The sequence below is a fragment of the Typopeltis vanoorti genome, chromosome 19, assembly GCF_054136105.1.
Source record: "Typopeltis vanoorti isolate ZY-2024b chromosome 19, IOZ_Tvanoo_1.0, whole genome shotgun sequence".
NCBI lineage: Eukaryota > Metazoa > Arthropoda > Arachnida > Uropygi > Thelyphonidae > Typopeltis > Typopeltis vanoorti.
The window spans coordinates 102,737,605-102,753,143 of record NC_143567.1 but is presented as its reverse complement, the minus strand read 5'-3'; the positions used below and the strand labels follow the sequence as shown (position 1 = coordinate 102,753,143).

The window sequence follows — 15,539 nt, the reverse complement described above, 5'->3', positions numbered from 1 at the left end:
TGAAGATGTGCATATGATTGGTGCAGTATTAGCAAAAGGTCGCGCGAACCAAACACAAGGGCAACTTACAATTGTTGAGTTGAAATGCTAATTCTCTTCAACCAAATTCTATAACATGTATCATAACAACATTCACTATATATTTCTTAGTTTTAACACATTCACGACGGGGGGTGGGGTCGTTTATCTTTCTCACGGAACTTCTCTTTATCAGTGGGCTCAACTCGCACAAAGTTTCAACCTTTGGTTGAATTTTATTGCTGCTTGTTTGTGTTTGAGCTGGCACAGGAACTCACACATGCATTATATGGCATATTTCAATTCATGGTAGAATTTTATTTGAAGTTAGCCTTTGTAATCTGTCATAATGACATCTAGAATTTCAATGCAATAAAACACTTATTTCATGTAATTGAAAAATTGGACAAGAGATTTTAGTTAGATACTGTGTTTCCGGTGCAACATACGGTTTTGCTTCAGTCTATACAAGGTAGTTTCTGTGAGAGGGGACATGTGATTCATTAGTTAGTGCCGTTTTTATTCCAGATGTCTCTAATTGCACTATTTGTTGAGAAATATATTACACAGACTGCAAAAGCCTCCCATACCTTAATCAGGGATACAATAAAACTACTTGTTTTTCTTGCATCTGCAGTATAATGGCTGTTGGGGAGAGCATGTTGTTAACCGCAGGGAGTGAGTTATTATCGCCTCGACATGAACATGTTTAAACATTTTTCGTGTGCGAGGCATATGCAACACTTTTTAATGTCTTTTTTCGTAAAGTAAAATCAGGGGTGCCAGTTATACGCGAGGGAAAGTTATTTTCGAGTAAATATGGTAAGCGTTTCACTGACAAGTTGACATCCTTCTGCTGCTTCCCTTGCTCAGCTAACTTCGATGGTGAGTTACAATGCTTAAATATTTTTTTCACTACTGTTTTTTTTTTTCCGAACCAACATAATGAAAATCAATTCAATAATACAATAATCAATTTTACACTGAGTAACATTATAAATTTATATATAAATAAATATTATAAATAAAATAAAAAATTATAAATAAATACATTAAGTTGGATTAATTTTCTATTAATTTTTCCCTATTAAAAATTGCTCGGCACGTCAGCAAATTGATTGGTAAATTTTTGGCACCCGCTGGCACGTCAGCAACTCAATTTGTAAATTTTTGGTATGTGCACATAAAAAGGTTTGCCACCACTGCACTAGGATATCTGTCAGTGGCGGCCAGTGAAAATTATAAGTGGAGGTGCTGCATATACAAAATTAAAAAAAAAAATTATTTTTCTCCTAATCAGTAACTAATCTACTCTATAGCTATAAAAAGATAAGACGAAATTTGAAACATCTTTATGTGACGTTATTTGTTATCTACTCTATATAAAATAAAAAGGTGCTAGAAGATTTATTTAGCTTATTTATGATTATGCAGGATTATAAATATCTACTCTATATATTTATGAAATTATTTTTTCTTACTTTATTTATCTTTCTTCCATTAAAGTTTCTTTAATTAGAGGTTTCCAGGAATTCAAGATAAGCCGAAATTTGAATTGTTTTTATGTCACAGATGTGACATAAAATTCGAAATGGATGTGACGTCAGCTTGGTAGGTCATGACGTTTGGAAGGCGACGAAATGTGTGATGCTTCCTCCACCTTTGCTACGAGTTACCCTTGTGTTGCACTACCATTGGATAAGTAGCTCTCTTAAAGGCATTGCAACACAAGGGCAACTGCATATAATCAGTCATGACCTACCAGCCTGGATATTGTTTGGGGGGGGGGGGCATCGTAGGCACCAGGGGAGCATAGCCCCCCTAGTTTATTAATAAATTAATTTACATATTAAAAAATTGCTTTATTAAAAGTATTTCACCATTACTCCGAACAAACACTAATAATAAAAGTTTTGTATCTCACAGAACTAATGAGCGCAAGCACTGCCCAAACGAGCAGTTTCGGAATCACTTGTGACGTGCAATGACAAGAGTAAACGAATATCGGCGAGTTTAGCTGCAATTGGTGTGATAATTCTGACACTGCATTAGATATCGTAGTGCATTTGTTTCGTGTAATGATAATTGAAAAAATATAATTCTCTTCATATTTTCAACAGTGACACTCGTCATAATTCAGCCTTGTATCTATAATATGTATCTATCTATATCTATCTATAAGCGCCTTGTATCTATCTGTAAGCGCCTCCATAGCGCAATTGGAAGAATGACGGTACATTGCGCCCTTTGATTGGAATAGGCCTAAGTTCAATTCTCGTCATGACGGGAGGAATCTTTATGTGGACTTTTTCAATCGAAGGTGAGTTAACTGATCTCATACGGAGGTAGCAGGGTTTACATCCCACATATAGACAAATTGGCCCTTCAGAACACACGCAATTTACAGACAAAAAAAAATACTAGTTGTGGTGGTGGGCGGTAGATGGCGTTGATGGAAGTTATTGGTAGTAGAGGTTCAGGGTAGTGGTGGAGACAGTTGTATAGTAGGTGTCCTCCCGCGATGAGTCTTCGGACTCCTTGGAGGTGTCACAAATAATAATAATAAATAAATAATTATATGTTATTTTAATGAAATAAAATAAGATTTACAAAAAATAGTTCACCCTCACCACGAACACGCACTAATAATAAAAGTTTCTTATCTCACAGAAATAAGGCACACAAGCATACGATACGCTGCTCAAACGAGCAGCGTCGGAATCATTTGTAACGTGCAATGAGAAGCGCAAACGAATATCGGCGAGTCTAGCTGCAATTGGTTGAATGTGATAATTCCGGTACTGCGTTAGATCGCAGTGTATTTGTTTCATAATCTAAAGTGTTAATCAAACAATTTCAATTATTAACTATTCAATCAATGTCGAAACATAAGCTGTAACCTTTAACATGTTGTATTGCATTTATGGGGGTGTTGCAGTGCTTATGTACGAGCCACCACTGATATCTGTATAAAAATTTAGATTTTCCACAAGTTAAAAATTGAATTAAAGCTAAGCAATTAGTAATGCAGTATTTGTAAAGTTAAGCATTTGTTTATTTTTGTATGTCACAAGTAAGACGTTTTGCAATGTTTTTCTTATCTATGGCTACTAGTATGAGTTGTTAACAGTTAAGATTTGATGTTTATCTAAACAAGCATTGTTTATGATATGTTGTCAATAGCAAGTGATCCAAAAGTCACCACTGTATTATCGGAAGTAATTAAATGAGCTTATCTCAATGTGAGATTGTGAAATGAAGAATTGTTATGATTTCTAGCTGTTTCATTATGAAATTATAATTGAACTTTTCTGCACTCTGAAGAAAGAACTTTGTCATTTCAAGACCAATGCTGGAAAGCTGTAATGGCTGCACATGATGGTGGACTTGAGCAGAAGTTTTTCAGTTGCATTTCCAAGCATGCATAGAAACACAAAGCAACTTTGTTGAACATTGCTAGGTGTTCAGCATTGTCTGTGTATCACATTGTCCAGGGAGCAGGAAAGGAACACAGCAGAAGAAAATTGTAGAATTTCTGTGTCTTCAATATATATGAACACCTGTCTTTGTTATAAAGAGATAAGTGAAGTTTTATTTGTCATTAATCCATATAGGATTCATTTCAGTTAAAACTGAAAGGAACTTTATTGATTTCCTTTTCATATAGAATGGGCCCAGTAAAGTTTGTTTTATTTAGGATTCTCAGTCTGATAAGTGATTTCTAACTGCAGATATGGTTTTAGTTATTTCTTTAGAAGCTTTCATATAGAAGGCAAAGTTGTTCTTTAGTGTTAAAACTGTTGATAAGGTTTTAAGGAGAATATAGACTTCCATTTAGAAAGTTAATTTATTCTAAAACGATGATTTAGTTTTTAGTAGTTTATTCTGTGGAGTTTACTGCTACTTTCATATAGAGAAGTTATAGAAGTGCATTGGATGAAGCTGGGATATGTTTTCTTCAGTGTTCTGTGATTTTAAGATGCAAGAAGAATTTGCTTGTCTTGTGTTTCTGTTATATATTGAGTAGTTTTGTGTTAGTCTTTCTCCTGTGTAAACTAAAGAAGGAATAAAAGTTCTGTAGGAGACAGACTAACTTTTCAGTAGTTTTGTCTATATAGGACAATATCTGTTAGTTTATGTGACAGAAAAAAGTTGTGCATATTACAATATTGTGATTTGAAACAAAATACACTGTCGCCTGCATAGTTTAGTTGATTTGATGTGTGTATATATATATATATATATATATATATATTTTTTTTTTTTTGTAAGTAAAAGATTTTTATTTTGGTTGCAAGTGTGTCAATACTTAATCTCTTAATGGGCTATTAAGGTTATTTTTGAGATTAAGTTACATTTGAGATATCGTAGGATACAAACCTGTGTGCAAAGTTAATTAAGAGTTTAGTTTCAGGTATTTACTTTTTATTTTGAATTTAAAAAGTTTAAACCATTTGGAGTGTGTGAGTGAAAGGAAAAATATACCCTCTCCTCCTCACCCACACACACACATGATGTATTTCAGGTTGAAGAGGTTACATACTGTGTATCACATTTATAGTACTGGATTTCAGGAAATTGATGAGGCTACAGACTTGGGGGTAATGGACAGAGATTTGAAGTTCATAGAGCATATTTGCAAAAGTAGGTAAAATAGATCAAAGGATTACTTGGCTGTCGAAAAACATGCTAACAAGTAAAGATAGGGAGGTTATTATCCCTCTTTATAAGGTTATGATTCAGCTGCATCTTGATTACTTTGCACATATTTGATCACCAGCGTTTCTAGGGGATCAGGAGGTGGCAGAGAGAATTGAGAGATGAGTGACTAAGCTGGTGACAGGTCTGTGGAATGCTATCTACGAGAATAGGTTGAAGGTGTGTGGGCTGTGAAGTTTAGTTGTGAGAAAGAAAAGAGGAGGAATGATAGAAACTTATAAATTTATTAAAGAGATTCTATGAGATAAACACAAAGGAAATTTTTCAATACGTGACAAATAGAGAGAACTAGGCGTCACCCCTGGAAGTTGTGTAAGAGTGCATTTTTTGCATGGAAAGTAGTGAGTGGAATAGATCACGAGTTGGTTGCGGGCGTCCTGACAGTGTATGAGTTTAATGAGAGGTATTATTATACGGGCACCTCCATGAAGTCTGAAGACTCGCTGTGAGAGACCCAAATCTATCCACACAATCTATCATTCCTCTCCTTGAACCCATTAATAGACAAAGCACTCACAACTGACTCTGGTGACCCCTTCCACTCATTCACAACTCTCCAACCAAAAATCTAGTCCTTACACCCCTACTAACCACACCTTTATTCATCTTCCAGGGATGACCCCCCTTTTCTGGTCCCTCTAGTCAAGTGCTGAAACATTTCCCCTTCATATATCCTACAAGCAACGTTTAGGCAACTTAAATGTTTCTATCATATCCCTTCTTTTTCTCCTATCAATGAACTTCTGCAATCCACACACTTTCAATCTATCCTCATAGGGAACATTTCACAGGCTCACCATCTTGCTCACTCACCTCTGAATCCTCTCCACTGCTTCTTCATCCCAAGAAATCCAGGGGACCAGACTTGCGCACAATAACAGATGTGGACGTATTAAGACCTTATAAAGAGGAATAGCAACTTCCTTATCTCTACTTGTTAATGTGTTCTTCATTAGCCAAGTAATCTTATGGGCTACCTTAGCAAGCTTAACAATATGTTCTCTAAACTTTAACTCTGTCTACCACCACCCTTAAATCTCTAGCATCATCTGTTTCCTGGAGTAAAGTGCCATCAACGTGATACGTCTTGTAATCTATTTATCTCAAAATGCATAACTTGACATTTCTCAACATTAAACTGACACCTATTAACTTTTACCCATACTGACAGCCTATTTAAATCATCCTAATTTCACATCATCAGCAAAAAACTGAATCCCTTCTTATTTCCTATATCATTTAGGTACAAATTAAACAGCAATGGTCCCAGTACTGAACCTTGCAGCACACCACTAGTCACCTGCTTTCACCTCAATTCTGCCCTGCCATATACTACTTTTTGATATATGTCCAACAGCCACCCTCTTATCCACTTAACCAGTGTCATATCCATTCCCATTTGTTCTAATTGGTGTAACAGAGTACCATGTGGTATTCTTTCAAATGCCGTGCAAAATTCAGCAAAACCATTGTGTAGCCATTTCCTTTATCAAACTCAGCTGTTACTCTCTTATAAAAAGTTAATAAATTACTAAGGCATGACCGACCCTTCACAAATCCATGTTGATCCTCATACAGTACCATATTTTTATCTACCCATTCTTGAATTCTCTTTTTGACCAATTTTTTTAGTACTTTTACCACTCCCGATATTGAATGGTCTGTAAACTGCGGTCTTAGAACCTCCATTATGCAAAGGAATTATTTTGCCCTCTTTCCACTCCCTTGGAACTCTACCAGAGCTGAGATTTAAATTAAAGAACCTAGTCAAAGTCATTGCCAGTTCCCTTGCACATTCTAGCAAAACCCTAACTGATATCCCATAGTTCTGTTTACATTGAGATTCTGCAATATCCTAAGAACCTCCAATTCATTCACTCTGTTGCGACAGTGTCTGTCACATAGGTTAAAGTAATAACCTCACTAGGATGATATACTCTTGCCAAGTGTCGCTCAGTTACTCAACTATTTTATCTGCTTCTCTCTTCTCATGACCATCATCACTCACTAAGATTAATTTTCCATAGTCATCCTCTTATTTGCCACATAACAAAAGAATTCTTTGGGATTTCCTTTGGTCTGCTTTGCTAGATTCTTCTCATAATCTGATTTTACCTTCCTTGCCATGCTGGTCACCTTTTTCTTGCCTGAGTAATGAATTTGCTGGTCATCACCTTTCTCTTTATACACAGCATTTTCTTCATCTGCAGCTCATGCTTAACAATATTGCTAATCCATCTAACTTCTTTCCCTAGGTATACAATATAATACTGCTTTCTCTAGATGACCCTTAACTATATCCCATACACTACTAATATCCTTACCTTGTAGTGTTTTATACCATGGTACAGATTTAAGCATGTCATAAACACCTGCCTTGTAGTTCCACAAATACTCTTCTTGATAGAATATTCCTCATGTTTTACAATTCTGTCAAGACCACATGGTCTTGACTATCCATAACCTTGGTTATGGATAGTGCTTCTGATCCTATGACTAGGTCTAATGCTCTCCCAATCCTAGTCCCCCTCCATCACATGCTGCCTTAAGTATTTATCTCTTAGCAGGTGTATAAATTCTATTTCCTTCTTGACATGTGATCTTTCTTCCTTCCAGTCTGTTTCTCCATAGTTGAAGTCCCCCCATAATAATCACTCAACCTTTATTCATTGTACTAATTTGGCGATGCATGTCTTCCAGATCATCTGTGAAATTCCCTGGCCTGTAGTAACAACCAACTGTATATTTTGTCTTGCTGGTCTTAATCTCACACCAGAATGCTTGAAATGAACAGCATCCCTCCTGCCTGTCTCCTATTATTTTTGGCTGCAATTCATCTGCCATCATCATCAGTACTCCTCCCCCATCCTGTCTTCTCCATCTTCCCTGAAAATACTAAACCCTTCACATTCAATCCCTGTAACTACATCATACGCTGTTATCCAAGTTTCACTAAGCCTATAACTTTTGGTGGGGTTGCACCAACCAATGCTAAAAACACCTCCCTCTTGTTCCTGATACTTCTGGCATTAGTATATAGAAACTGCAGCATCCTTTTAGTCCCCCACTCATCTTTACTTTCAGAACTGTACTTTTGTTTGAGAGACTAGATTCCTCACTAGATCATTCTTACACTCACTCACTTCATGGGTGACTTCATACAAACTCACTTGCTTCCACCCTAATTGCTTAAGTTTCCATGAAATTGCACTTCAGCATGCTCAGTGAACAAAGCTCTCTCAAGACACCAAAACCATTTAGATGCAGTCCATCCAGGGAGGGGAGGAGCCCCTAGTGTATATATATATATTCCAAATAATACTGGAGATAGAGGACTTGTCTAAGTCTTCCTGCAACTTCAAGTGTTTTTGTTATATTCTCACCTCTTTTTATGCTTATTACAGTTTTCTCATATGGGCTGTAGAGTAAAATTTATAGTTAAGTAATTTTTTAGTATATCAAGGAATTTATCTGTTTCTCTCTTCTTGAAAGCTTGGATGCTAGATGTGTTACCAAGTTGAATTCTTTTCTTTTGTCATATTTATGAGTTGGGATAATCTAACTTGTTTCATTCTTCTTCTCTGTATCACCAGTCATGTTGGTATAATTATATAATTCTTTACTAGTCTACCTCTTTTCTTTTGATGTTAATATGATGGTTTTCATTCATTTGAAATTATTCCCTTCATTGTTTGTCGGGTTCTCTCTCAAAAACAGCAAAGAGCCTGTATAACTAAGTGCTACCACTTCAACTAGCATGATGTCTAATTGTTTTGTACCTTAATATTGTATGTAATTTCATTCAATTTAGAATACAGTTGTTTGGCTAAGTCCCAAATTACTACTGTTTGGACATTAGATCAGCATTGCCAATCCTTATATTTGAACTCATTCAGTCTGAAATAAAGTTCTTAATAATGTTTAAAGACAGGTAACTAAATTTGTACTTACTTAATTTTTAAGTACTTTATCAATTTAGATATTCTTCAAGAAGGGATCTGGTAATTGAACTCTTATTATTTCAGGAACAAGATTAGGTAATTCTCCTGTGCGTAGCATAGTTCAATGTCTGGCAAAAAAAGAAGGAACAGATGACTTCTATTCCATCAAGGTATGGAAATAAACATAATTATTCAAGTGGGACTAATTTTTAATGTTATTCAAAGCATTGAAATTTTGGCATATTAATTTAACCTCATGTTTAAGTGTTAATTCAATGAAATTATTCACAGTAGTATCCAGTAATATGTCATGCAGTCTAATAAATTAAGCTTTATTTCAAGCAGTTAGATAAGAATAACATGTATAAGGACATTTGTAAGCAATATCTATTGCTGCTTCTACTCTTGTAACTTAACATGAGATTTAATTAAATTATTTAATTTAACATTATTAATATGACCAATTAAGAAGACCAAGATCTAGATGGATTGATATAGTATGATGTGCCTTAGAAGACAGAAAAACCCCCTGACACTATTCTTCTGCTTTCTCTCAAACCCATAAACATCAGTTATAGGTAGTTGCAGGGCATTCATTCACTATCTAGCTCCAAAAATACAATACTAATTTCTTCTTCTCTGCTTTCATGCCACCTTCTACTCTGTGCTGTGGTAGTAGGTATGAAAATGAACTCCTCACACAATTCTAAGGACTACAGCCTCCAGTGCTTCAAAAACATATCATCAATTTCCTTCTTCTTGACTACCTGTTTACACATATCAAAACCTATATAATGTATCATTGCCACACATGATACTGATGCATTATAAGTTTTGTAGCCTCTAACATGGGACTCGTATATTAAAAAAATACTAACAAAATAACCAACTTTCACTATCTTAATGTTTGGTAGTTTCATCATTAAGATACTGGGTTACATATCTACCATTGCAAAGAAGATAGCAGAATTATGAAAAACAGTTAGCAATATAAAATATGGAGAAATCATAAATCCCATGTTACAAATGGTATGTTTACCGTCAACTTTTCATGTTGCTTTCAGGTTATGTTATTACTATATATCATTGCCACATATTGTACTGATGCACTATAGGTTTTGACCAATGCAAAGAAGATAGCAGAATCATGATAAATGGTTAACAATATAAAATATGAAGAAATCATAAATCCTATGATGCAGATTTTATGTTTGTCTTCAATGTTTCCTATTGCTTTCAGGTTATTGTTAGATTATTTGAGTTCTGAAATATTATAAGATCAGATCACAAACCTTGTGTTCTACAGAATTAATCTCTGGTTCTCATTGAGTACAACATGAGAGATTCACTAATGTTGAGTTAAGAAATTTTCTTCTATGATATGGTAGGTATATTCCATTCCATGTCATCATTTGTAGAAGAAATGTGCAGTTAAGCCTTACTTCTTTCCTGATATGAGCAATGTTTGCCATACCTAAATCTCAAGATTTCATCTAGCCTAATCACTGAAAGGCATTCTGCAGAAATGGTGGAGTTTTTAAACCTCTGAATATTTCTGCTGAATGCAGTGTTACTATATTTTGGAGACCACAGTAGAACTACACAGTTTTTGGACAAGTTTATAAGCCATTCTAATATTTAGCTCTTTCAGTAATGAAATGATATGAGTAAGCTTATCAAAGTATGAGAGGATTGGTCTCTGTACTGAACATCTGTATTTATATTCATTAAGAATCAAATGAATTGATTCGTTACATACTTCATTGATCAGTTGAATTAAAAATATAGCTAAAATTGCACCACCCTTTTATTCTGTGCCTGTTTGGATTACTGATGATCCACAAGTTTAGAAATTTCAGTAAGCCCTATTGTAGATGACATCTCCATACTGAATCTCTATATCACTCTCCACAAAAATGTAACATCATTAGTTCTTGAAGAATACTGCATTTTGTATCTTATATATAAAAAAGGAAGAAATAACTCGATATCCTACACAGTCAATTTATCCTCAATGGTTATCCTAAACAGCTGTTCATCAAGTGTTTTATACAAAAAAAAAAAAGCACCATGCTTAAATGCAGATGTTTGGTACAGCAACTCTCTTCCTTCCACACCTTGGTTGACTTTTTACTGATATCACTTCTATTGGAAGATATAAATATTAAGGTGGCTGTGTAGCCTTCTGAAGTTTCTGAAAGACAGTAATGCTTTCCAGAAATAGCCAGAGGTGTATAATATTCATTATTCTTGAAGAATGCCTTTCTTTTGTCAGGCTGGATGAAATTTTTAGATTTAAGAATGGCTAACATTTCAGCAATGTTGCTCATGACTGGAAGGAAGTCAGGATTAACTGCACATCTCTTCTACAAATGGTATGGCATTAAAATTGATTGAAAGAAAATTTATTTTAATATTTTAAGCAATTTATTGAATCTATATAAATGTCATATTAAAGGTACAACACTCATATTGTACCCTTAATGGGAATGGGCATCCATTTTGTATGATATATGGAAAACACTCTGTTCTGATCTTGTAATATTCAGACTGCAGTTATTCTAACAATCGCTTGAAAGCAATATAATAATAAAATATTAACAATATATTATATATAGCAATAAATACTATTATATAGCAATATAATAGTAAACTCTTCTCAGTTATTTTATTTATATTTGTATTTATAAATGAGAGTAACCCAGTTTTAGATAATTAAATTTATAAGAATGTCATCTGAATGGGAGAGGAAAGATTAGCAAAAACAAGTGTTCTCTGCCAGGTTGGCAGGAAAAAGACCCAGAGGAAGCCCAAGATATAGGTGGATTGATACAGTAAAAAGTACCTTAGAAGACAGAAATATAAGATCTGATAATGTTGGAGTCTTGACAAGTAACAGATTGATTTTGAGGAAAATTGTAGATAGGAAGTTTAGTAATGTAAGTTCTTCATATAGTACTATCATAATATCCTGTACAGCCCTTGAAGGTACATGTCAGGAATTTGATGTTGATGATGATGACGAACTGGATTCCAAAAGAAGGGAAACAAGGCTGAGGACGTCCTAAAAAAAGATGGAGTGATGAACTGTCAAAATTTGTTGGGGAAAATTGGTCAACCATTGTCAAGAACAGAGAAAGGTGGAAAGAACTGGAAGAGGCCTTCGTCCAGCAGTGGACAGAAAATGGCTGAAAAGAAGATGATGATGAGGAACGTCATCTGGCACAGTCATCTTCAACTGAAGATGGCTGTGCCAGTCTCATTCAGAAGTGGAAAATTTCTTTCCCAGCTGCAGGACAAACTTAAAGGTATCCCTACATCATTGTTTTTCAAACTTTTTGCCCATGACCCACAATAAGGAATACGTTTTATATTGTAACATACACACACTTGCTATACTTTTTTTATACAAAATAAGAAATCTATGAGATCTACTGATATTTTCTGTTGTTCCATTAAAATGCTGGTCATGGCCCACTAAATTGAATTGATTTCATGACCCACTAATTGGCCATGATCCACAGCTTAAAAAACACTGCTCTGTGTTACCATAAATACCATAAACAACAAAAGTTCATGTTGCATAAATTAGTAAGAGATTTCTTTCTGTAATTATAGTCTTTACTTTTTGTTTATTTTTTAGTTACAGTTTATAGTCTTTGTATATTTTTAATTATAGTTTTTGTATATTTTTAATTATAGTTTATAGTCTTTGTATATTTTATTTTTATTTTTTGTTTATTTTTTAGTTACAGTTTATAGTCTTTGTATATTTTTAATTATAGTTTATAGTCTTTGTATATTTTATTTTGGCATATACTTGACTATCAATTCTAGTTTCATTTATTCACTAATATATTTCTGTATCTTTTTTTTAAAATTGTAGTTACATACAATAACACATACATTTTATATGTATGTGTTATTTGCACTTTATGAATAATTTCAATAGCAATGACATTATTTCTACTTTTTATATCTTCATGTAGATCTTAACCTTGCAAGATCCAAGGGAAGAAACTCAGGATGATAGACAAGGAAAGATGTTGCTGCATACTGAATATTCTCTTCTTTCTTTGTTGCATGATCAAGATGGTGTTGTTCATCATCATGGATTATTTAAGGTACACTTGAGTAGTATTCTTAAAGTTAGTGTCTAGCTAAAAAAAAAAAAAAAAAAAAAAAAAAAAATCAAATCCCATCAGCTCAAGTTCATTAACTGGATTATTCATGTTATGCATTTGCACATCTTTCCAGATATGAAAACAACTGCACAAACACAGAGGTGATCTGTCTATGTATAAGCAACACATACAAGGTGCAGTGTTCTTTTTATTTCTAAAGAGAGTTAACCTCTTTAGTAGATATGTCAATGAAGGCCAAGTGAACATATATAGACTACAAATTCTGTATACCTTACCTGTCTTGTATGTAAAGGGCATACAGAATTCATACAATGTATTTTCTTGTGTTTCCCGAAACAGATACAAGAGTTGTTTCAAAAGTTTAGTAAAAAAAAATAAGTTAAACACATTTTTTTTTTTTTTTTGGAAAAAATCATTTATTTATTTATTTTTTTTTCCTTTTTTATCCTTTATTTTTCAACATTGTCTCCATCAAGGTCTACACATTTGGTCCAGTGAGTTTCCAATTTTTTCATCCCATCTAAAAAGTAGGATTTGTCAAATTGTGCAAAATAGTCATTGACAGCCTTGATGACATCCTCGTTTGAAGAAAATTTTTTCCCACCAAGCCAAATTTTGAAGTTTGGGAACAAGAAAAGTCACAGGGCCAAGTCCAGAGAATATGGTGGATGTGGAGCCAATTCGAACCTCAATTCGTGCAATTTTGCCATTGCAATGGCTGTGTGGGATGGTGCATTGTCTTGATGTTGATGAAAGAGCACTTTTTTGTGTGCCAATCTTGGTCATTTTTTCTTCAATTCTTCTTTTAAACAGTCCAACAATGACGCATAATAGACTCTTGTTATTGTCTTACCCTTTTCCAAATAGTCTATCATGATAATTCCTTGGGAATCCCAAAAAACAGTGGCCATCACTTTCGCAGCTGACAAAACGGTCTTCACTGCTTTTGGTACTCTTTCACCGGTCATTGTCCACTGCGTTGACTGCTGCTTGGACTCAGGTGTGTAGTGATGGATCCAAGTTTCATTTACGGTCACGAATTGACACAAAAAATCCTGCGAATTGCGATTAAAATTGCCAAACGCTGTATCGAAATGTCTGTTTGCATACATTTTTGATCTCAACAATTGTGACAACCATTACACACACAGCTATTTCATGTGCAATTTTTCGTGCAGGATATTATACACCTGTTCAATTGACATGCCTGCAGTCTCAGCAATCTCACGGACTTGTGGCTTCCATAATGATACCATTTTGTCAATCATTTCCTTCGTAGTGACCTCAGTTGGGCTTCCAGAACGTGCACTTCATCTTCGATGGACTTGTGACCACGTTTAAACTCATTTATCTAAAAATAAATAGTCTTTAATGCTGGTGCAGGCCCCCCCCATGAACTGCATCTAACTTGGCTTTGATCTGTGCAGCCGTCCACTTCAAATAAAAGTGTTTTATCACTGCACGAAACTTGTTTTTTTCCATTTTTATGAAAAATGTGAACACGTCATTTTAAATGTTTGCCAAATGAGAACTGTGCGTCACACGTGGCTAAAGGTTTGCCGTGGGCCATGAAAAAATCTTTTTTCATGGCCCCCGGTAAATGATGATACATGCCAACACTGGTATGAAAGAACGAATTGTGTCGCTGTCTATTGGAAATTTGCCAAACAATCCTCGTATTACCTGATCTTCATATCTGTCCATATTGGGCCAAGTTACAATCGCAGGGCATTTCGTACATATGTAAATGATATACCATCATCAGCTTAAGTGATTTACACCATTACTTACATACATCCAACCTGAGCTCCTATTTTGACCAAACATCAAATTATGCTGCAGCAGCCACAGACTATCTTAACTGTCCACACTGCACCCTCTATGATTCCTTTTACCATAAGGGTAGTAATTGTGATTTTGTGTGATCTGATATTCCTTTCTAGAAGTTGTTTTTCCCTTATTTTGACCTTTTGTATCTTAAAATTTTCATCCCTTGTTATGCATCATTCATTCTCAACTGCTCTCTTAATTCTGAAAATCATTCTGACCTCTGACTTTTTATCCTTAAAGCTTAATTTCCTTAACTCTAACTACCATAAGAGTGAATCATCTTCCTCAGTGACTTTAATATAGCACCATTTTTTTTTTCAGTTCCGCTGATCAAGCAGGAAGAGAAACTGAGTATTAGCTGTAAGCAGTGACCTGAGGCAAACTGTTGAGGTAACCACTCCTGTTTGTAATTCAGATCAAAATCTCATCCAAGTTTCATATCTAGTGGAATGCTTTTCTCTCAGCCATTGACAACCTTGTGTTGTCTTTTGGCACTTAAACATTAAATGGGAAGATTGAAACTTGTACTCCTCCTTTCCAGTCACACTACTCTTTCCTTTCTCTAGATGCAGATTCTGTCTGATCGTGTTACAGAAATTATCCATGTTGGAATTGAGGACCTTCACTTCTTACACTGTTGAAAATTCCCACTTAGTCTCCAAGCCATGGTTTCCAATCAGTGTTGCCAGGTTGGTCCAAGAAAAAAAAAAAAATAACAGTAAGAGGGTGGTCTGAAATGTTCTCGTCCTAACAATGTAAAAAAACGAATTTATAATTTCAAAATTATTTTAATTTTTCAACATAATCTCCCTTAAGACTAATACATTTATTCCAGTGATGCTCCAGCACCATTATCCCGTCCCTGTAGTGGTTCTCAGTAAGAACT

General features: G+C 34.7%; 1 protein-coding gene across 1 annotated transcript in view; it reads left to right on the top strand.

Annotated features, from left to right (window-relative positions):
* LOC150096407 (serine/threonine-protein kinase 40-like) overlaps positions 1 to 15,539 on the top strand; it is a 100,465-nt gene that overhangs the window by 23,098 nt on the left and 61,828 nt on the right. The window contains exons 3-4 of the mRNA XM_090408929.1: positions 8,763 to 8,848; positions 12,668 to 12,802. Of these exons, the coding sequence (XP_090265055.1) occupies positions 8,763 to 8,848; positions 12,668 to 12,802 (221 nt within the window). The remainder of the gene's footprint in view (positions 1 to 8,762; positions 8,849 to 12,667; positions 12,803 to 15,539) is intronic.